At 38.8% G+C, this 23,672-nt stretch overlaps 1 protein-coding gene across 3 annotated transcripts in view; it reads right to left on the bottom strand.

The window, feature by feature from the left end:
* Positions 1-23,672, bottom strand: part of SPATA18 (spermatogenesis associated 18) — a 67,941-nt gene that overhangs the window by 27,983 nt on the left and 16,286 nt on the right. For 2 of the 3 annotated variants that reach the window (XR_005215858.1, XM_037829789.1), the window contains exons 4-5: positions 5,152-5,258; positions 611-706 (exon numbers count right to left, since the gene is read on the bottom strand). Coding sequence is in view for 2 of the 3 variants with exons in the window: in XM_037829789.1 (XP_037685717.1) it covers positions 611-706; positions 5,152-5,258 (203 nt within the window). In the remaining variant the exon portion in view is untranslated. The remainder of the gene's footprint in view (positions 1-610; positions 707-5,151; positions 5,259-23,672) is intronic. The other variant, XM_037829790.1, reaches the window with a different exon arrangement.

Raw genomic sequence — 23,672 nt, 5'->3', positions numbered from 1 at the left:
AAAATTAAGAACAAGGAAGTTACAACCTTACAGGATCACGGTTTATTTTCTACTTTCTAGAAATTTATCTTTAGGAAATAATCTGAAATTCGAACTATGATTTGCCACAAAAATAATTATCACTATGTTATTTCTAATGATGAAATTAGTCTCAAACTAAATATTCAACAATATGGAACTATCCAAATGATGGAATATTATGTACCTATTTAAAACTAAGTTCTGCAATATTTTTTCTTAGTAATAGAGGAAAATAATATTAAGTGAAGACGAAATGTCCAAAACTGCATAGTTATATTCTTTTTTCTGTAGCTTTAACTCTATTTTTAATGTATTAAATGGAAGGAATATCAAAATGATAACAGTAACTGGCTGTAGAATTATGAGAGGGTTTTTAGATTCCTTTTAGTATGTAGTACTTTGAAATTTTTCTATAATAGAAAGGTAATGTTTTATGGTAAGAAAAGCAAATATAAAATCATTGATAAAAATATTGATGCCTTTTCTCTTTGCCCATGAACAGATTCTTTCAAATTGTAATGGAGATCGAAAAAAGCTAAATTCAAAGATTAATCAGCAAGCTGCAATAATCCTGTCATTTTTTTCTTACTGCTTTTTTAGCTGATTTATTTCCTCCTCTGCAGCCAAAAGGGATATGGCCGATCTTTTCCTGGTTTCTTCAAGAGTCTTTTCAGTTTCAGCCAGACTGTAAGAGAAATCAGTAACCAAAGACAGATTTTTCAAAACTGGCAGACTTTCTAAATCAAGGCATAGGTTCTCTCCAGAACTTTTGGCATATAAATTCAGCATAAACAAGATCAAATTATAAGACATCTGCTTTTAGTCAGATGATATTGCAAATATTAGGGTGGATTTGTTTGCAGAAACATGCTAGCATCCTTTGCTCAATGTCAAACTCTTACAAAGAAATTACAGAACTACTACACCTAAAAGACTATGGAATAAGTCCTCCTTCTTACTCCCCTAATTCATCATCTGCTCTAAATACACCAATTCCCAGATTGTTTCTCTATGAAATATCCATTTTTCTGTTATATACCAATACCTATTCTCATTACTTTGCACTGTGGAGCTGCATTTGACTTAATTGTCCCCATGCTTCTTAATTATTAAAAAATTATCTGCCAACCTCTAAAAAATCCTCCATAAATTACACTTGACTACCATATATTTTGTGTCTTTTTGCCTCTGGCTTCCACCCCTTATTGAGCATGATTTTCCTGAGTTCTCAAGATAGCTTGGTCATTGTTAGCTTCAAGGACTCTCTTCATTATAAGCAAATCATTATAAATCATACTCTTTCTTCAGGTCTATCTAAATTTAAAGAGAAATGGGAGTAGAATGAATGAAATTGGATGAAGACCAATGGTTCTTAACTATGTAGCCCTAGGACAGTGAGCAATCATGGGTTGGCAAAGGTTGCTTGGCTTCTCTGACTCTGCCTCCGTGAAATATCAGTGGTCCTGAGGCTAAGAGAATGCAACTACTACCTAATCTCACACCACTCTCCCACCTTTAGATGGAAGAACTGAATCTTCACCTAGAAAGTGAAGGAGACTGAGAAATAGTGGGCTAAGAGGACCTCTGTTAAGACCCAGCAAATCCCAACCAATCAGATACTTATAGGAGGTGGTATAAATTACCCAAAATTCCATCCCACTCCCTCCTCCTCCACTAATAAATGCCCACTCATCTTCAAGTGCTACTCCAAATGTTACCTCTGACCCTCTCAAGAAAGCCTGTCTTCCCTTCTTCTGAGCAACTGCGGCTCAATTCATAACCACTTATAATCATTTATGATGATTTCTAATTTCATTAGAAACACACTGAGAATGACTTGGGGGGCAAAGATTTAGTTTTATTTATCTCTTTATCCCCAGAACCCAAAATGGTGCCCATCACATCACAGACATTAAAAAAAACAAAATATGGAAAAATGAATGAATGAATGAATGATCAAAATGCCTAAAGTCTAAAAGCAAAAGTAGCACTAACTTTGCAATGGGATTACTAGAGGTTGAAAGGAAATTTAATTCAAATGTGAATATGTTACAGATTTTGAAAAGTATATATGAGAAGATGAACATTTTATTAAGAGAAAACTGTAAAAAAAGAAAAGAAGAAACTGGACCAAGAAAGAAAGGAAAGTATAAACAGAAATAAAAGAGGGTTTTTTTTCCTTCAGAAAAAAAAAGAATACCTGTGCCTGTGTGAGCATAGACAAACACAGTCACATGCTCATTTAGCATGCCTGGCTGACATACAAAGGAGAAAACAAAGTACCATGCATGTGCCAAGCATTGTCTTTAGAAGGTTAACACATTTTTTTTTCAAAATATTGAGCACTTACTATGTGCCAGGCATGATTCTGGGTGCTAAAGATACAATGGTGTCAAAATAGCAATACAAGAAAATAACCCCTGGAAGTTTCCAGTGTAGTGAGGGAGATAGATCATAAATATGCAAACAAATCATTTTTTAAAAATCCCAAATGTGGTAAGGGCTATTATGAGAAAAATAAATCATTGGAAAAGAATTAAGGGAGAGGGAAGACCTTCTTGCTATATCTAGTGGTTAGGAAGGACTCTGAGAAGGTGACATTTCAGCTGAAATCTGAAGGACAATACCGAGCCGACCATGCAAAGAGCCAGGGGAGACTGGAAAATGGAAGAGTACATGCAAGGGCCACAAAGTGAGGGAGTTGCCAGAAGAACCAAAAAAAGACTGGCTGGAGGAGACTGGGTAGGGGGAGAGTGGCTTTAGGTGAGGGAGAGAGAGAAGTAGGGCCAGGTCAAGCAGGGACTTGGAGTCTTTTCCTCAGTATTAACGGAGGCTAACAGCTGTTAAGCAGGGAGGTAACTTGATCCAATAAAAAAAAAAAAAGTCTGCTATGCGGAAAATGGTTTGTAATAGGGCAAGAATGGAAGTAGGGAAGCCAGTTGTAAAAAACTGGTCCTGGCAAGAGACATCAGAAGCTTGAACTACAGGGCAGTGGTAGCACAATAGAAAGAAATGAACAAGTATGAGGGATGCTTAGGAGGCAGATAGAACAGGACACACTAATAGGTTAGATATAGATAAGAGAAAGAGAGAGTCAAGACCACAGCTCTAAGTATAAAATCTAGTTAGTAGTCTTTCCTCGTCTGGGGCTTCATCAAATCTGGGCAGACCTGTCCGTGTTTAGTACTGAATTATTGGAATTTGCACCTCTGGAACTAAGGACCAAACTGGTCTCTGCAAGGTTAAAAATGGGGACCCTCTTTTGGTGGACCATTCATTCTACGGCATGTAGTAAGTAATCTGGCCCTAGAGACGTGAACAGAGTGAGTGGGAGAGAGCTGGATACCACAGAATTAGGGAACAGATGCCATCATTTTGTGGCACCTAATTTTTAAAACATTAAGAAGTAAAAAAAAAAAAAGCCACCTAACAAACCCAGGAAAACGCAGCAAACACTTTCATTTGTAGGCAACTTTCAAATGGGGTTCTGAGAAAAATATGTATATAGATGGAGAGAGAAAGAGAGAATGTACAAATAACAAAGTAAATAGGGCTAAAGGGATATGAAAGGGTATATGGGTATTTCTTAGTACTATCCTTGCAATTTTTCTGTAAGTTTGAAATTATTTACAAATAAAAAGTTTTTTTAAAAAAAAAGCATGCACCCATGAGGATTCTCAGTCCTTGGTGCCCCTTACGGGTAATAATAGAGCTACAGTAACAAGAAAGAGAGGTGGGAAATCCTGGCCTCTGTTGGTGCTGATAGAAACCCAGAACAGCAAAGGTCTCGAATCTTGAAGCCCTGCCTCATAAGAAGAGGCAAATTGGCAGGGGCCTTGGTGATCAGCAGCTGTTGCCAACCCCGGGAGACCTACCCAGACCAACTTAGTACCCATCAGCACAAGACCCTAGTGCCAAGAGGAAACCAAGGCCAGCCTTGGTACCCAGAGGGAAGTACAAGACCAAAAGTCACCCTCTCCACTACTACCAGAAGAACATGCAAGTGTCCTTCTGCCCCTAGATGCCAATCTAAGGAAAGAGGAGGGGAAAGGAGATCCCTTGAAAGGACAGAATCATGCTCTAAAGGAAGCTTAAACTTGGTATTAACTGAATATTTACCCAAAAGGGACTACATAAAGCAGGAAAGACTGAGTTATCTGGAAGTGGAAAATTTAAGGATCCCTTCTCTCCACTCCCAAATCAGCTGGCATTGGTTGAAATAAGTTGTAGAAATTCAGGGAAATTATACTTTTTGCACACTTGTAAATTTTTACTGCTGCAGCTATAAAACTGCTCGTTGATTATGATTCCAATTACAAAAATGAATGAGTATGTGTGGAAGTGATTGCCACACCCTATTCCATCACAGCCTTAACCAGATAAAGAATTCCTTGCTGTCCTTTGTATATCTGCAATGGAGCAATGTTGTAGTAGGAGAAACACCTTATTGATAGATTTTTATTAGGTGTGTTGAATGCATTTTCATAAATATTTGTCCTGTTTTCCTCAAGTAGGAGCCCAAAAGTCTGCAATTTTCCTTGCAAATGATTCCCTGAGCTTGCTACCCAGACTTTCTCCATAGCATGCATCTGATACATGATGTTGCCTGGCATTGTTTAACTGTTTTTCTAATACATTTTTATATCTAATAGTTATTCCAAAATCTTGAATCATTCAATCCTTAAAGACTCTGACTCTCTAAGTCAGGCATATATACCACCCCCAACTGAGTATAACTTATAGATAGATGCAGCTTGCTTCATCTTATTTTGCTCTCAATTTTGTTCTTTACTTGGTCTCACCCTTCCCCTTCTGCATCTTTTTTTATTTTCCTCCCTAAAAATAGATCTTCATCTAACTATCTTTCTCTATTTATAAGGATAGGTTGATAATGGGCCTATGGAGAAGAAGGAGCTCCAGGAAGGGAGCTGAGAGGACCACAGTCTTAGGGATAGTAATACAATATAGCTAGCCTGTCCCTCCCCCTGCCACACACACAAAAATCATATTACTTATTTGCAAATGTCTACATTTTACATGAACCATTATTCTCCTTTTAAATGTAAAACTTAATTAAACTGAGAACAAATAATTCTTTTTTGGAAAAAAGAGAACTTGCATTCCTCTTACTCGTCTTGAACCTGGTTGAGTTGCTTACGGGTTGAGTTCAACTCAGAGTCTAATTGTTGTAGGTCCCGAGCAGCAGTGTCTTTCTGTTTTTCCTTATCAAACGAGTCCTGGGATGAAACACAATTCAAAAAATAGTCTGAATACATGGAACAACATGGATAAATTTCAAAAACATTGTGTTGTACCAAACAATCCAGGCAAAAAAGAGCACATAGACCCTGTCCCAATCAAGATGATGGAATGAGATGCTTCAGGGCTCCATCACCCCACAGAAGCTTTGAACAATCAATAAGGGCTGGCAGAATATCTTTCTTAAAGCTCTAGAAAACAGTTAAGGGATTGCAGTAACAGGGCAAGCGCCAAATCAAGAAAATCATTTCTTAAAAGTTGTAGGATATCATGGTGCCCTGGTTGGTCCCTCAACTGCCCCTCACTGGCTCAGCACACAGCCAGCCCACACTCCCAGTATAGATCCCTCATTCTGGTGCCAGGCAGAGCAGAGTTGCTCTTGGGTACATTCTGGGAGCATGTATATATGGCACAATCTGTCTGGTGGTGGCCTGAGGCACTAGCCATCCCAGAACTTGGCTTCCATGTAGAAGGTGGCTCACCAAGCTGTCCTATAGAACACTGTGAGAAAACAGTCAGGTTGTGCTATCTGGGACAAGGGACTGCTGGCTTTAGGATAAAGAGTGCAGTGCCCAAGACCATGAGGAAATTCTTTCCTAGGGAAGAGGGGACATTCATATTGTGTAAATGGGGAAATTCCTAGGGCCACATATGTATGCCCAAGACAAGAAGCTTGTGCAAAAAAAAGATCAGGGAGGACCCCACACTTTGGCCTGGAACTATTCTCCAAACTCATATGAATAATCCCTGAAGGGGAGTTCACACAGGTCAATCTGCAAAGACTGACAGAGGTATTTTCATTTATTTCTTCCTTCTTCTTCTTCTTCTTCTTCTTCTTCTTCTTCTTCTTCTTCTTCACCTTCATGTCAGCTCATTCAAGAAAAGCTCTGTCATAACACTAGCTGGATACAAGCTTAATGAACAGACACCTCAGAGTCTAAATTACAATGATAATATGTGAAAATTTCAAAATGTACAGGTTTCAACAAAACATTACAAAACATACAAAGAAACAGGAAAACACAGCCCTGGTAAAGAAGCTGATTAAATCATCAGAAACCATTACTGAAGAGGAACAGACCTGGGACATAACAAAGACTTTTTTTAAAATGGCCCTAAATATGCAAAAAGAGCTAAAGGAAAACATGGACAAAGAACTAAAGAAAATCAGGACAACAACAGATGAGCACAAAGAGACTATCAAGAGAGAGATGAAAATTATGAAAAGGAACCAAACAGAGCTGAAGACCTCAGTAATAGAAATTAAAAATTCCCTAGAGAGATTCAACAGCAGATTGGAGATAGCAGAATAAAGAATAGGTGAACTTCACTTTAAAACAATGGAAATAATCCAGAGTGAGGAGTAGAAAAAGGAAAAAATGAAAAAAGCCAGCAAAGCCTGAGGAACCTGTGGGCACCTTCAAGCACACCAATATAAGTATTGTGGGAGTCGAAGAAGGAGAAGAAAGAACAAAAAGAACAGAGAGAATACTTAAAGAAATAAAGGCTGAACACTTCCTAAAGTTAACAAAAGAAATAAATATACACATCCAAGATGTTCAATAAGCTCCAAACAGGACAAACCCAAATAGAACCACCCTGTGGCATATTATAATCAGACTGGGGAAAATCAACATAGTGGATTAAGAGAGATACAGCAGAAATCTCCTCCATCAAAAATGCTGGGGAGGCGGGGAAAGATGGCGGATTGGTAAGCTGTATGTTTTAGTTACTCCTCCAGGAAAGTAGGTAGAAAGCCAAGAACTGCGTGGACTGGACACCACAGAGCAATTTGACTTTGGGCATACTTCATACAACACTCATGAACACGTCAAACTGCTGAGATCAGCAAAATCTGTAAGTTTTTGCGGCCAGGGGACCTGCGCCCCTTGCTGCCAGGCTCAGTCACGTGGGAGGAGGGGCTGTCAGCTCCGGGAAGGAGAAGGGAGAACTGCAGTGGCAGCCCTTATCGGAAACTCATTCTACTGATCCAAACGCCAACCATAGACAGACTGAGACCAGACACCAGAGAATCTGAGAGCAGCCAGCCCAGCAGAGACGAGACAGGCATAGCAAAAATCAGCAAGAAAAACTCCAAAATAAAAGCAGAGGCTTTTTGGAGTTCTGGTAAACATAGAAAGGGGAAGGGCAGAGCTCAGGCCCTGAGGCTCATATGCAAATCCCAAAGAAAAACTGGTCTCTCTGCCCCCTGGATCTTTCCTTAATGGCCCTAATTGCTTTGTCTCTTAGCATTTCAATAACCCTTTAGATCTGCAAGGAGGGCTTTTTTTTTTCTTGATCTTTTTTTTTTTCTATTTCTAAAACAATTAGTATAAGAAGCCCAATACAGAAAGCCTCAAAGACTTGCAATTAGGTCAGATCAAGATAAGAGCACAACTAAGAGAGCTCTGAGACAAAAGGCAATAATCCAGTGGCTGAGAAAATTCACTAAACACAACAACTTCCCAAGAAAAGGGAGGTGTCCACTCACAGCCATCATCCTGGTGGACAGGAAACACTCCTGCCTGTTCGCCAGCCCCATAGGCCAGAGCTGCCCCAGACAACCCAGTGTGATGGAAGTGCTTCAAATAACATGCACACACAAAACTGGGTGTGGACATTAGCCTTCCCTGCACCCTCAGCTGGTTGTCCCAGAGTTGGGAAGGTGGAGCAGTGTGAATTAACAAAGCCCCATTCAGCCATCATTTCAGCAGACTGGGAGCCTCCCTACACAGCCCAGCAGCCCAGAACCGCCCTGGGGGGACGGCACTCACCTGTGACATAGCACTGTCATCTCTCAACAGAGGACCAGGGGGTGCACGGCCTGGAAGAGGGACCCACTCGCAAGTCTCAGGGGCCATACGCCAATATCAAGGACTTGTGGGTCACTGGCAGAGACAAACTGTGGCAGGACTGAACTGAAGGATTAGACTATTGCAACAGCTTTAAAACTCCAGCAACACCAGGGAGATTTGATTGTTACAGCCACCCCCTCTCCCTGACCACCCAGACACACGCCCCATATACAGGGTGGGCACCACCAACAACACACGCAAGCTTGGTACAACAATTGGACCCCACAAGACTCACTCCCCCACTCAACACAAAGGCAAAGCAGGGGAGAACTGGCTTGTGGAGAACAGGTGGATCGTGGACACCACCTGCTGGTTAGTTAGAGAAAGTGTACTCCACGAAGCTGTAGATCTGATAAATTAGAGATAAGGACTTCAATTGGTCTACAAATCCTAAAAAAAAAAAACTCTATCAAGTTAAGCAAATGCCAACAGGCCAAAAACAACAGAAAATTATAAAGCATATAAAAAAAACAGATGATATGGATAACCCAAGCCCAAGCAACCAAATCAAAATATCAGAAGATACACAGTCCCTAGAGCAACTAATCAAAGAACTAAAGATGAACAATGAGACCATAGGATGTGATACAAAGGATATCAAGAAGACCCTAGAACAGCATAAAGAAGACATTGCAAGACTAAATAAAAAAATAGATGATCTTATGAAAATTAAAGAAACTGTTGACCAAATTAAAAAGATTCTGGATACTCATAGTACAAGACTAGAGGAAGTTGAACAATGAATCAGTGACCTGGAAGATGACAGAATGGAAAATGAAAGCACAAAAGAAAGAACGGGGAAAAAAATAAAAAAAAAATTGAAATGGACCTCAGGGATATGATAGATAATATAAAACATCCAAATTTAAGACTCATTGGTGTTCCAGAAGGGGAAGAAAAGGGTAAAGGCCTAGGAAGAGTATTCAAAGAAATTGTTGGGGAAAACTTCCCAAATCTTCTAAACACCATAAATACACAAATCATAAATGCCCAGAGAATGCCAAATAGAATAAATCCAAATAAACCCACTCCAAGACATATCCTGATCACACTGTCAAACACAGAAGAGAAGGAGCAAGTTCTGAAAGCAGCAAGAGAAAAGCAATTCACCACAAACAAAGGAAACGGCATAAGACTAAGTAGTGACTACTCAGCAGCCACCATGGAGGCGAGAAGGCAGTGGCATGATATATTTAAAATTTTGAGTGAGAAAAACTTCTAACCAAGAATACTTTATCCAGCAAAGCTCTCCTTCAAATTTGAGGGAGAGCTTAAATTTTTCACAGACAAACAAATGCTGAGAGAATTTGCTAACAAGAGACCTGCCCTACTGGAGATACTAAAGGGAGCCATAAACACAGAGAAACAAAGAAAGGAGAGAGAGACTTGGAGAAAGGTTCAGTACCAAAGAGATTCGGTATGGGTACATTAAACGATATTAATAGAGAGAGGGGAAAAATATATATGACAAACATAAACCAAAGAATAAGATGGCTGATTCAAGAAATGTCTTCACGGTTATAACATTGAATATAAATGGATTAAACTCCCCAATTAAAAGACATAGATTCACAGAATGGGTTAAAAAAAAGGAACCATCAATATGTTGCATACAAGAAATTCATCTTAGACACAGGGACACAAAGAAATTGAAAGTGAAAGGATGGAAAAAAATATTTCATGCAAGCTACAGCCAAAAGAAAGCAGGTGTAGCAATATTAATCTCAGATAAAATAGACTTTAAATACAGGGATGTTTTGAGAGAAAAAGGAGGCCACTACATACTAATGAAAGGGGCAATTCAACAAGAAGAAATAACAATCATAAATGTGTATGCAACCAATCAAGGTGCCACAAAATACATGAGAGAAACACTGGCAAAACTAAAGGAAGCCATTGATGTTTCCATAATAATTGTGGAAGACTTCAACACATCACTCTCTCCTAGAGATAGAGCAACCAGATAGAAGACCAATAAGGAAATTGAAAACCTAAACAAACTGATAAATAATGAATTAGATTTAACAGACATGTATAGAACATTACATCCGAAATCACCAGGATACACATACTTCTCTAGTGCTCATGGAACTTTCTCCAGAATAGATCATATGCTGGGACATAAAACAAGCCTCAATAAATTTAAAAAGATTGAAATTATTCAAAGCACATTCTCCGACTACAATGGAATACAATTAGAAGTCAATAACCATCAGAGATTTAGAAAATTCACAAATACCTGAAGGTTAAACAACACACTCCTAAACAATCAGTGGATTAAAGAAGACATAGCAAGAGAAATTGCTAAATATATACAGATGAATGAAAATGAGAACACAACATACCAAAACCTATGGGATGCAGCAAAAGCAGTACTGAGGAGGAAATTTATAGCACTAAATGCATATATTAAAAAGGAAGAAAGAGCCAAAATCAAAGAACTAATGCATCAACTCAAGAAGCTAAACAATGAACAGCAAACCAATCCTAAACCAAGTAGAAGAAAAGAAATAACAAGGATTAAAGCATAAATAAATGACATAGAGAACAAAAAAACAATAGAGAGGATAAATATGACCAAAAGTTGGTTCTTTGAGAGATCGACAAGACTGACAAGCCCCTAGCTAGACTGACAAAATCAGAAAGAGAGAAGACCCATATAAACAAAAAAATGAATGAAAAAGGTGACATTACTGCAGATCCCAAAGAAATTTTTAAAATTATAAGAGGATACTATGAACAACTGTATGGCAACAAACTGGATATTGTAGAGGAAATGGACAATTTCCTGGAAACATACGAACAACCTAGACTGACCAGAGAAGAAACAGAAGACCTCAACCAACCAATCACAAGCAAAGAGATCCAATCAGTCATCAAAAAGCTTCCCACAAATAAATGCCCAGGGCCAGATGGCTTCACAGGGGAATTCTACCAAACTTTCCAGAAAGAACTGACACCAATCTTATTTAAATTCTTTCAAAACATTGAAGAAAATGGAACACTACCTAACTCATTTTATGAAGCTAACATCAGTCTAATATGAAAACCAGGCAAAGATGCTACAAAAAAGGAAAACTACAGGCCAATCTCCCTAATGAATATAGATGCAAAAATCCTCAACAAAGTACTTGCAAATCGAATCCAAAGACACATTAAAAAAATCATACACCATGACCAAGTGGGGTTCATTCCACGCATGCAAAGATGGTTCAATATAAGAAAATCAATGAATGTATTACAACACATTAACAATTCGAAAGGGAAAATCAAATGACCATCTAAATAGATGCTGAAAAAGCATTTGACAAAATCCAACATCCCTTTTTGATAAAAACACTTCAAAAGATAGGAATTGAAGGAAACTTCCTCAACATGATAAAGAGCATATATGAAAAACCCACAGCCAGCATAGGACTCAATGGTGAGAGACTGAAAGCCTTCCCTCTAAGATCAGGAACAAGACAAGGATGCCCACTGTCACCACTGTTATTCAACATTGTGCTGGAAGTGCTAGCCAGGGCAATCCGGCAAGACAAAGAAATAAAAGGCATCCAAACTGGAAAAGAAGAAGTAAAACTGTCATTGTTTGCAGATGATATGATCTTATATCTGGAAAACCCTGAGAAATCGACGATATAGCTACTGGAAGCTAATAAACAAATTTAGCAAAGTAGCAGGATACAAGATTAATGCACATAATTCAGTAATGTTTCTATATGCTAGAAATGAACAAACTGAAGAGACACTCAAGAAAAAGATACCATTTTCAATAGCAACTAAAAAAATCAAGTACCTAGGAATCAACTTAACCAAAGATGTAAAAGACCTATACAAAGAAAACTACATAACTCTACTAAAAGAAATAGAAGGGGACCTTAAAAGATGGAAAGATATTCCATGTTCATGGATAGGAAGGCTAAATGTCATTAAGATGTCAATTCTACCCAAACTCATCTACAGATTCAATGCAATCCCAATCAAAATTCCAACAACCTACTTTGCAGACTTGGAAAAGCTAGTTATCAAATTTATTTGGAAAGGGAAGATGCCTCGAATTGCTAAAGACACTCTAAAAAAGAAAAACGAAGTGGGAGGACTTACACTCCCTGACTTTGAAGCTTATTATAAAGCCACAGTTGCCAAAACAGCATGGTACTGGCACAAAGATAGACATATAGATCAATGGAATCGAATTGAGAATTTGGAGATAGACCCTCAGATCTATGGCCGACTGATCTTTGATAAGGCCCCCAAAGTCACTGAACTGAGTCATAATGGTCTTTTCAACAAATGGGGCTGGGAGAGTTGGATATCCATATCCAAAAGAATGAAAGAGGACCCCTACCTCACCCCCTACACAAAAATTAACTCAAAATGGACCAAAGATCTCAATATAAAAGAAAGTACCATAAAATTCCTAGAAGTTAATGTAGGAAAACATCTTCAAGACCTTGTATTAGGCGGCCACTTCCTAGAGTTTAAACCCAAAGCACAAGCAACAAAAGAGAAAATAGATAAATGGGAACTCCTTAAGCTTAGAAGTTTCTGCACCTCAAAGGAATTTCTCAAAAAGGTAAAGAGGCAGCCAACTCAATGGGAAAAAATTTTTGGAAACCATGTATCTGACAAAAGACTGATATCTTGCATATATAAAGAAATCCTACAACTCAATGACAATAGTACAGTCGGCCCAATTATAAAATGGGCAAAAGATATGAAAAGACAGTTCTCTGAAGAGGAAATACAAATGGCCAAGAAACACATGAAAAAATGTTCAGCTTCACTAGCTATTAGAGAGATGCAAATTAAGACCACAATGAGATACCATCTAACACCGGTTAGAATGGCTGCCATTAAACAAGCAGGAAACTACAAATGCTGGAGGGGATGTGGAGAAATTGGAACTCTTATTCACTGTTGGTGGGACTGTATAATGGTTCAGCCACTCTGGAAGTCAGTCTGGCACTTCCTTAGAAAACTAGATATAGAGTTACCATTCGATCCAGCGATTGCACTTCTCGGTATATACCCGGAAGATCGGAAAGCAGTGACACGAACAGATATCTGCACGCCAATGTTCATAGCAGCATTATTCACAATTGCCAAGAGATGGAAACAACCCAAATGTCCTTCAACAGATGAGTGGATAAATAAAATGTGGTATATACACACGATAGAATACTACGCGGCAGTAAGAAGGAACGATCTCGTGAAACATATGACAACATGGATGAACCTTGAAGACATAATGCTAAGCGAAATAAGCCAGGCACAAAAAGAGAAATATTATATGCTACCACTAATGTGAACTTTGAAAAATGTAAAACAAATGGCTTATAATGTAGAATGTAGGGGAACTAGCAATAGAGAGCAATTAAGGAAGGGGGAACAATAATCCAAGAAGAACAGATAAGCTATTTAACGTTCTGGGGATGCCCAGGAATGACTATGGTCTGTTAATTTCTGATGGATATAGTAGGAGCAAGTTCACAGAAATGTTGCTATATTAGGTAACTTTCTTGGGGTAAAGTAGGAACATGTTGGAAGTTAAGCAGTTATCTTAGGTTAGTTGTCTTTTTCTTACTCCCTTGTTATGGTCTCTTTGAAATGTTCTTTTATTGTATGTCTGTTTTCTTTTTAACTTTTTTTTCATACAGTTGATTTAAAAAAGAAGGGAAAGTTAAAAAAAAAAAAAAAAAAAAACAAGGAAAAAAAAAGATGCAGTGCCCCCTTGAGGAGCCTGTGGAAAATGCAGGGGTATTGGTCTACCCCACCTCGATGGTTGCTAACATGACCACAGACATAGGGGACTGGTGGTTTGATGGGTTGAGCCCTGTACCACAGGATTTACCCTTGGGAAGACTGTTGCTGCAAAGGGGAGGCTAGGCCTCCCTATAACTGTGCCTAAGAGCCTCCTCCCGAATGCCTCTTTGTTGCTCAGATGTAGCCCTCTCTCTCTAGCTAAGCCAACTTGAAAGGTGAAATCACTGCCCTCCCCTCTACGTGGGATCAGACACCCAGGGTAGTGAATCTCCCTGGCAATGTGGAATATGACTCCCAGGGAGGAATGTAGACCCAGCATCATGGGATGGAGAACATCTTCTTGACCAAAAGGGGGATGTGGAAAGAAATGAAATAAGCTTCAGTGGCACAGAGATTCCAAAAGGAGCCGAGAGGTCACTCTGGTGGGCACTCTTACGCACAATTTAGACAACCTTTTTTAGGTTCTAATGAATTGGGGTAGCTGGTGGTAGATACCTGAAACTATCAAACTACAACCCACAACCCATGAATCTCGAAGACAATTGTATAAAAATGAAGCTTATGAGGGGTGACAATGGGATTGGGAAAGCCATAAGGACCACACTCCCCTTTGTCTAGTTTATGGATGGATGAGTAGAAAAATAGGGGAAGGAAACAAACAAACAAACAGACAAAGGTAACCAGTGTTCTTTTTTACTTTAATTGCTCTTTTTCACTTTAATTATTATTCTTGTTATTTTTGTGTGTGTACTAATGAAGGTGTCAGGGATTGATTTAGGTGATGAACGTACAGCTATGTAATGGTACTGTGAACAATCGAATGTACGATTTGTTTTGTATGACTGCATGGTATGTGAATATATCTCAATAAAATGAAGATTTAAAAAAAAATGCTAAATGAAGGACAGAACATGCTTCAGAACAGCAGCTTCAGAGGCTCACTGCCTGAGCAAGGACTTCTACACCCATAGTGAGTGCCTACCAAGCGGCTGTTTTCAAGATGGGTGAGTGTCCAGCCCAGAACACCTCCAAGCCACTGAGCCAGCTGACAATGTGGAGGGAAGTAGCCTTCCACACCCCGGGCACCCTCCAAAGTATTAGTCTCAGGGGATAACCCCTCTCATATCTGTGGCTGAGAGCACCCGTGCCAGGGACTGACGGTTCAAGTGGGCAGATGGCCATGGACAGGGTGGTTTTCCACACCTGGTGCAGTCATCTTCACAGTTGCATGGGAGACAGCCTTTCATGGCAGCAAGGCTAGGATTTTCCAGTTGCCTGGGACAGACAGCCATTCATGGTCCCATGTCCGGGACTTTGTAGTTGGCTGGGAGATAACTTTTTACAGCCCAGCAGCTGGGAGTTTCCTTCAGGGAATTCAGGATTCAGCAGGCTAGTGTCAGCATATACTCCTCCTCCATGAAGGCCCACAGTGCACATAGCATAGAGGCAGGGGTGAAGCATGGAAGTGCTAGGAGGCCTCCCCGAATTTCAGGGACTTATGAGCACATGACAGAGAGGGAAAGTGGGCCATTTGGGCTAGAATGTGAGACACAAGCTCTGCAGCCCCAGAATACTCCACCCGCAGACCCAGGAAATGCTGGGACCACTGGGTCCTGGAGCAGACTCCCTGCCAAACTGCATAGGGTATGCCCCTCACCCATAGGACCGACAGCTCCCAGTGCACATGGAAAATTGGTACACTGATCAGACCTCCATATGGTCTGGATTTCCACTTAGTACATAAACGAAGTTAAGGAGAACTGGCTTAAGGGTAAAGGAGCACATCTGATGGTAGGTCAGAAAAGTGCACTCCACCAAGTTGTAGATCTGTCAAATTATAGACATATGTTCAAACAATCCTGCATACTCTAAAAGAGCCCTATCAAGATAAGCAAATGCCAAGAGGCCAAAAACAACAGAAAATTACAAAACATATGAAGAAACTAGAAGATATGGATATTCTAAATGTCCAAATGAAAAACCCAGAAGAGACACAGAACCTGGAGCAATTAATCAAACAAGTACTCAAAAACATTAATATTATGGTTCAGGATATAAAGGACATGAAAAAGACCCTAGAAGAGCATAAAGAAGAATTTGCAATAGTAAATTTAAAAATATCTGATCTTATGGAAATAAAAGATACTGTTGACCAAATTAAAAATATTCTTGAGACACTGAACACTAGATTTGAAGAGGTAGAGGACCGAATTAATGAACTCAAAGATAGGATGATGGAAAGTGAAAGCACGAAAGAATGAATGGTGAAAAATTTGAAAAATTTGAAATGGATCTCAGAGAAATGATGGTCAATATGAAGTGCACAAATAAGAATTATCGGTGCCCAGAAAGGGAAAAGAAGAGCAAAGGGCTAGGAAGAGTATACAAAGATATTGTTGTGGAAAATTTCCTAACACTTCAAAGTGACACAAATATGCAGATCAAAGATGCCCAATGAACTCTAAATAGAATAAATCCAAATAAACCCACTTCGAGACATATCCTGATCAGATTGTCAAATGCTGAAGAGGAGAAAGTTCTGAAAGTAGCAAGAGAAAAGCAATTCACCACATACAAGAGAAACAATAAAAGATTGAGGACTGACTATTCAGTGGGCATCACAGAGGCAAGAAGGCAGTGGTATGATATATTTAAAATTCTGAAGGAGAAAAATTGCCAGCAAAGAATTCTTTACCCAGCAAAGCTCTCCTTCAAAATTGAAGGAGAGCTTAGAATTATCACAGACAACAAATGCTGAGAGAATTTGTTAAAAAGAGACCTGCCCTACAAGAACTACTAAGGGGAGCTCTACTGGCTGAGAATAAAAGGAAGGAGAGAGAGGTCTGGAAAAGGGCACAGAACTGAAGAGTCTTAGTAAGGGTACCTTAAAGGAAATAAAGAGAGAAAGGGGAAAAATAGATCTGACAAATAAAAATCAAAGGATAAGATGGCTGATTCAGGAACAGCCTTCACAGTAATAATATTGAATGTGAATGGATTAAACTCCCCAATTAAAAGATATAGATTGGAAGAATGGATTTAAAAATATGAACCATCAATATGTTGTTTACAAGAGACTCATCTTAGACCTAGTGACACAAGGAAATCGAAAGTTAAAGGATGGAAAAAAATATTCCATGAAAGCTACAGCCAAAAGAAAGCAAGGATAGCAATACTAATTTCAGATAATATAGACTTTAAATCCAAGGATGTTATAAGAGACCAATAAGGATACTATATTATAATAAAAGGAACAATTCACCAAGAAGAATAACAATCATAAATGTTTATGCACTGTTTTGGTTTGCTAATGCTTCTGTTATGCAAAATACCAGAAATGGATTGGCTTTTATAAAGGGGTTTATTTGGTTATGAAGTTACAGTCTGAAGGCCGTGAAAATGTCCAAATGAAGGCATCAGCACAAGTATACCTTCATCAAAGGAAGGCCAATGGCATCCAGAAAACCTCTGTTAGCTGAGAAGGCATGTGGCTGGCATCTGCTGATCCTGGGTTGTATTCCACCTCCTCTCTCAGTTCCTGTGCTTTCTTCAAAGCGTTGATTTTGGGGCATTTTGTCCTCTCTTAGCTTCTCCAGAGCAAACTGTCAGCAAAAGTCTTCTTTCAATGTTCATCTTCAAAATGTCTCTCTTGGCTGTTGCTTCAAAATGTCACTCTCAGTTGCTCTCCAAAATGTCACTCTTAGCTGCTCTGAGGTTCTTTTTTGTGAGTGCCTTTATAGGACCCCAGTGATTATATCAAGACCCACCCTGAATGGGCAGGGTTCACATCTCCATGGAAATAATCCAATCAAATGTTTCACTCGTAGTTGATTGAGTCACATCTCCACATCACTTGATTGAAGGAGTCCAACCTAGTCATCACTAATACATCTGCCCCCACAAGACTGCATCAAAGAACATGGAGCTTTGGGGGACATACTACATCCAAACTGGCACATGCACCCAATCAAGGTGCTCCAAAGTATATGAGACAAATATTGGCAAAACTGAAGGAAGCAATACTTGTTTCCACAATAATTGTGGGAAACTTCAACACAACACTCTCTCCTATAAACAGATCATCTAGACAGAAGACCAATAAGAAAATTGAAAATTTAAACAATGTGAAAATGAGTTAGAATTAGCAATATATATAGAACATTACATCCCAAATTATCAAGATATATATTCTTCTCTAGTGCCCTTTCTTCTCTAGGATAGATCATATGCTGGGGCATAAAACAAGCCTCAATAACTTTACAAAGATTAAAATTATTCAAAACACATTCTCTGACCATAATGGAATACAACTAGAAGTTAATAACTATTGAGGTACCAGAACATTCACAAGTATCTGAAGGTTAAACAACACACTCCTAAACAATCAGTGGGTCAAAGAAGAAATTGCAGGAGAAATTGCTAAATATCTAGAGACAAATGAAATTGAGAATGCAACATATCAAAATTTATGGGATGCAGCAAAGGCAGTATTGAGAGGGAAATTTATAGCTCTAAGTGCATATATTAAAAAGGAAGAAAGAGCTAAAATCAAAGAACTAATGGAACAACTGAAGAAGCTAGAAAATGGTCAGCAAACTAATCCTAAAGCCAGTAAAAGAAAAGAGATAACAAGGATTAAGGCAGAAATAAATGATATGGAAAACAAAAAAAATAGAGAAAATAAATAAAACTAAAAGTTGGTTCTTTGAGAAGATCAACAAAATTGACAAACCTTTAGCTAGACTGACAAAGTCAAAAAGAGAGAAGACCCAAATAAACAAAATAATAAATGAGAGGGGAAAAATTACTATGAATCCTGAAGAAATAAAAAATATCATAAGAGGATACTATGAACAACTGTATGCCAAAAAGTTAGACAATTTAGAGGATACAGACAATTTCCTGGAAATACCTGAACAACCTAAACTGACCCAAGAAGAAATAGAAGACCTCAGCAAACCAATCACAAGCAAAGAGATCCAATCAGTTATCAAAAAGCTTCCTACAAATAAAACCCCAGGACCAGATGGCTTCACAGGGAAATTCTACCAAATTTTCCAAGAGAACTGACACCATTTCTACTTAAACTCTTCCAAAAAATTAAAGAACATGGAACACTACCTAACTCATTTTATGACTCCAATATTGCACTAATACCAAAACCAGATAAAAATGCTACAAGAAAGGAAAACTACAGGCCAATTTCCCTAATAAATATAGATGCAAAAATTTTGAGCAAAATACTTGCAAATCGAATTCAAAGACATATTAAAAAAACTATACACCCTGACTGTGCTGGTCTGTATATATTATGCCCCCAGAAAAAGCCATATTCTTTAACGTAATCTTGTGGGGGCAGATGTATTAGTGTTGATTAGGTTAGAACCTTCTGATTGAATGTTACCATGGAGATGTGACCCATCCAACTGTGAGCGACACCTTTAATTAGGGTGTGACCTCTTGATTGAATGTTTCCGTGGAAATGTGGCCCCACCCATTCAGGGTGGGTCTTGATTAGTTCACTGGAGTCCTATAAAAAGAGCTCATAAACAGAGGGGCCTCAGAGCAACTGAGAGTGACATTTTGAAGCGGAGCTGCAGCAAAGAGAGGACAAAGAGCCCCAAGAGCAACATTTTGGAGGATACCATTTTGAAACGCAACCTGGGAGCAAGCAGATGCCAGCCACATGCCTCCTGAGCTAGCAGAGATTTTCTGGATGCCAATGGCCATCCTTCAGTGAAGGTCCCCTATTGTTGATGCCTTACCTTGGACACTTTATGGCCTTAAGACTGTAATTTTGTAAAAAAATAAACCCCCTTTATAAAAGTCAATCCATTTCCAGTGTTTTGCAAAAGGCAACATTAGCAAAGCAGAACACTGACCAAGTGGGGTTCATCCCAGGCATGCAAGGGTGATTCAGCATAAGAAAATCAATGTAATAAAACACATTAACAAATCAGAAGGGAAAAATCAAATGATCATCTCAATAGATACTGAAAAAGGATTCGACAAAATCCAGCATCTTTTTATGATAAAAACAGTGCAAAAGTTAGGAATTGAAAGAAATTTCCTCAATATGATAAAGGGCATATATGAAAAACCCACAGCCAGCATAATTCTTAGTGGTGAGAGACTGAAAGCGTTCTCTCTAAGATCAGGAATGAGACAAGGATGCCCACTGTCACTATTATTACTCAATATCGTCCTAGAAGTTCTAGACAGAGCAATTTGGCAAGATAAAGAAATAAATGGCATCCAAATTGGAAAGGAAGTAGCAAAACTCTATTTGCAGATGATATGATCTTAACTTGGAAAACCCTGAGAAATCAGGGACATACCTACTTGAGCCAATAAACAAATTCAGCAAAGTGACAGGATGTAAGATTCATGCACAAGATACGAATGTCAGTATTAGTGCATATAGCAACTACTAAAAAAAAGCTGAAAAAGAGCCCAGACTTCAATTAGTGATATGAATGAAGCAGATCTGGTTAAGACTAGAGCAAACTGGGCCAAAGGGTAAAGGTTGAAACTGACTGTATTTTAAAACTTCAACTTCCATGTGAGACCAAGGGAAGAGATGTCTATTTGGTGCAGGATCTATATTTTCTAAACAGTGTAACTCTACAGTCAGTTTGTTCAAACACCACAATTACATGGAACTTTGAATAGGAAGTGAGATATGGTAAGTTAGTATAGGTTAGAGTGAAATAATGACACATCCCAGAGTAATTTGGGCAGGGAATAAATATATTTACAACCCCTCCACCCAAGGAGCTGGGGGAAGGTGCAGAAGTGTTGGACTTCCTCACCTGGACTGGTATTGATGTTGTCACAAACATTGGGACTGGTGGTTTGATGTGCTGAGCCCTCTATCATGGGACTTGCCCTTATGAAACTCGTTACTGCAAAGGAGAGGCTAAACTTGCATATAATTGTGCCTAAGAGTCTCCCCAAGTACCTCTTTGTTGCTCAGATGTGGCCCTCTCTCTCTCTCTAACTGAGCCACCTCAGCAGGTGAACTCACTGCCCTCCCCCCTGTGTGGGACCTGACTCCCAGGGGTGTAAATCTCCCTGACAATGCAGGATATGACTCCTGAGGATGAATCTGGCCCTGGCATCATGGGATTGAGAATATCTTCTTGACCAAAAGGAGGATGCAAAATGAGACAAAATAGTTTCAGTGGCTGAGAGATTTCAAATGGAGTCAAGAGGTCACTCTGGTGGACATTATTATGCACTATATAGATAACACCTCTTAGGTTTTAATGTATTGGAATACCTAGAAGTAAATAGCTGAAACTATCAAACTCCAACCCAGTAGTCTGGACTCCTGAAGACAATTTATAATAATGTAGATTACAAAGGGTGACAGTGTGATTATGAAAACCTTGTGGATCACACTCCCTTTATCTAGTGTATGGATGGATGAGTAGAAAAATGGGGACAAAAACTAAATGAAAAATAGGGTGGGATGGGGGGGTTAGGTGTTCTTTTTTACTTTTATTTTTTATTCTTATTCTGATTCTTTGTGATGTAAGGAAAATGTTCAGAAATAGATTGCGGTGATGAATGCATAACTATATGATCATACTGTCAACAGTTGATTATATACCTTGGATGACTGTATGGTATGTGAATATATTTCAATAAAACTGAATTTAATTTAAAAAAAAGATTCATGCACATAAGTCAGTAATGTTTCTATACAGTAGAAATGAAATAACTGAAGAGACACTCAAGAAAAAGATTGCATTCTTGTTCTGGTTTGCTAATGCTGCCATTTTGCAAAATACCAGAAATGGATTGGCTTTTATAAAGGGGGTTTATTTGTTTACAAAGTTACAGTCTTAAGGCCATAAAATGTCCAAGGTAAGGCATCAACAATAGGGTACCTTCACTGATGGATGGCCATTAGTGTCTAGAAAACCTCTGTTAGCTCAGAAGGCACGTGGCTGGCATCTGCTTGCTCCCAGGTTGTGTTTCAAAATGGCATTCTCCAAAACGTCAGTGTCAGCTCTCAACAGCCATTTTCAAAATGTGTCTCTCAGCTGCAGCTCCTCTCCAAAATGTCACTCTCAGTTGCTCTGAGGTCCCTCTGTTTGTGAGCTCTTTTTATAGGATTCCAGTGAACTAATTATGGCCCACACTGAATGGGTGGGGTCACACCTCCATGGAAATTATCTAATCAGAGTTATCATCTAGAGTTGGGTGGGTCATATCTCCATGGAAACAACCTATTCCAAAGGGTCCAACTTAATCAACACTAATATGTCTGCCTCACAAGATTGCAACAAAGAACATGGCTTTTTCTGGGGAACATAATATATACAAACCGGTACAATTCTCAATAGCAACAAAAAAATTAAGTACCTAGGAATAAACTTACCAAGGATGTAAAAGACCTCTATGCAGAAAATTATATAACTCTACTAAAATAAATAGTAGGTGACCTAAAGAGATGGAGAGATATTCCGTGTTCATGGATAGGAAGGCTAAACATCATTAAGATGTCAATCCTACCCAAATTGATCTACAGATTCAATGCAATTCCCATCAAAATTCCAACAATGTACTTTGCATACCTGGAAAAGCTAGTCATCAAATTTATTCAGAATGGAAAGATGCCTCAAATTGCTAAAAATATTCTAAAACAGAAAAATGAAGTGGGAGGACTTACACTGCCTGACTTTGAAGCCACAGTAGTCAAAACAGCATGGTATTGGCACAAAGATAGGCATATCAATCAATGGAATCAAATTGAGAATTCAGAAATATACCCCCAGATTTGTGGGTAACTGATTTTTGATAAGGCCTGAAAATCCACTGAATTGGGACGTAACAGCCTCTTCAATAAATGGGGATGAGAGAATTGGATATCTATATCTAAAAGAATGAAAGAGGACCCCTACCTCACACCCTATACAAAAATCAATTCAGCATGGATAAAAGATCTCAATATAAGAGACTCCACCATAAAACTCTTAGAAGATAATGTAGGGAAAATCTTCAAGACTGAGTAGTGGGAGGTCACTTCTTAGGCCTTACACCTAAAGCACAAGCAATGAAAGAGAAAATAGATAAATGGGAACTCCTCAGGTTTAAAAGCTTCTGTACCTCAAAGGAATTTGTCAAAAAGGTAAAGAGACAGCCAACTCAATGGGAGAAAATATTTGGAAACTATCTATCTGACAAGAGACTGATATCGTGTATATATAAAGAAGTCTTACAACTCAATGACATCAGTACAAATAGCCCAATAATTAAATGGACAAAAGATATGAAAAGACATTTCTCTGAAGAAGAAATACAAATGGCTAAAAAACATATGGAAAAAATGCCCATCTTCACTAATTATTAGGGAGATGCAAATGAAGACCACAATGAGGTATCATCTCACAACAATAAGAATGGCTACCATTAAGCAAACACGAAACTACAAATGTGGGAGAGGATGTGGAGAAATTAGAGCACTTATTCATTGTTGGTGGGATTGTATAATGGTTCAGCCACTCTGGAAGATAGTTTGCTGGTTCATCAGGAAACTAGGTATTGGGTTACCCCACAATCCTGCAATTTCACTTCTTGGTATTTACCCAGAGGACCTGAAAGCAGTGACACGAACAGATATTTGCACACCAATCTTCATAGCAGCATTGTTCACAATTGCCAAGAGACGGAAGTAACCTAAATGTCCTACATCAGATGACTGGATAAATAAACTGTGGTACATGCATATGATGGAATACTACACAGCAGTGAGAAAGAACG

This window comes from Choloepus didactylus, chromosome 3 (genome assembly GCF_015220235.1).
Source record: "Choloepus didactylus isolate mChoDid1 chromosome 3, mChoDid1.pri, whole genome shotgun sequence".
NCBI lineage: Eukaryota > Metazoa > Chordata > Mammalia > Pilosa > Megalonychidae > Choloepus > Choloepus didactylus.
The sequence above is the reverse complement of the archived record's forward strand: the minus strand, read 5'-3'. Positions and strand labels throughout refer to the sequence as shown.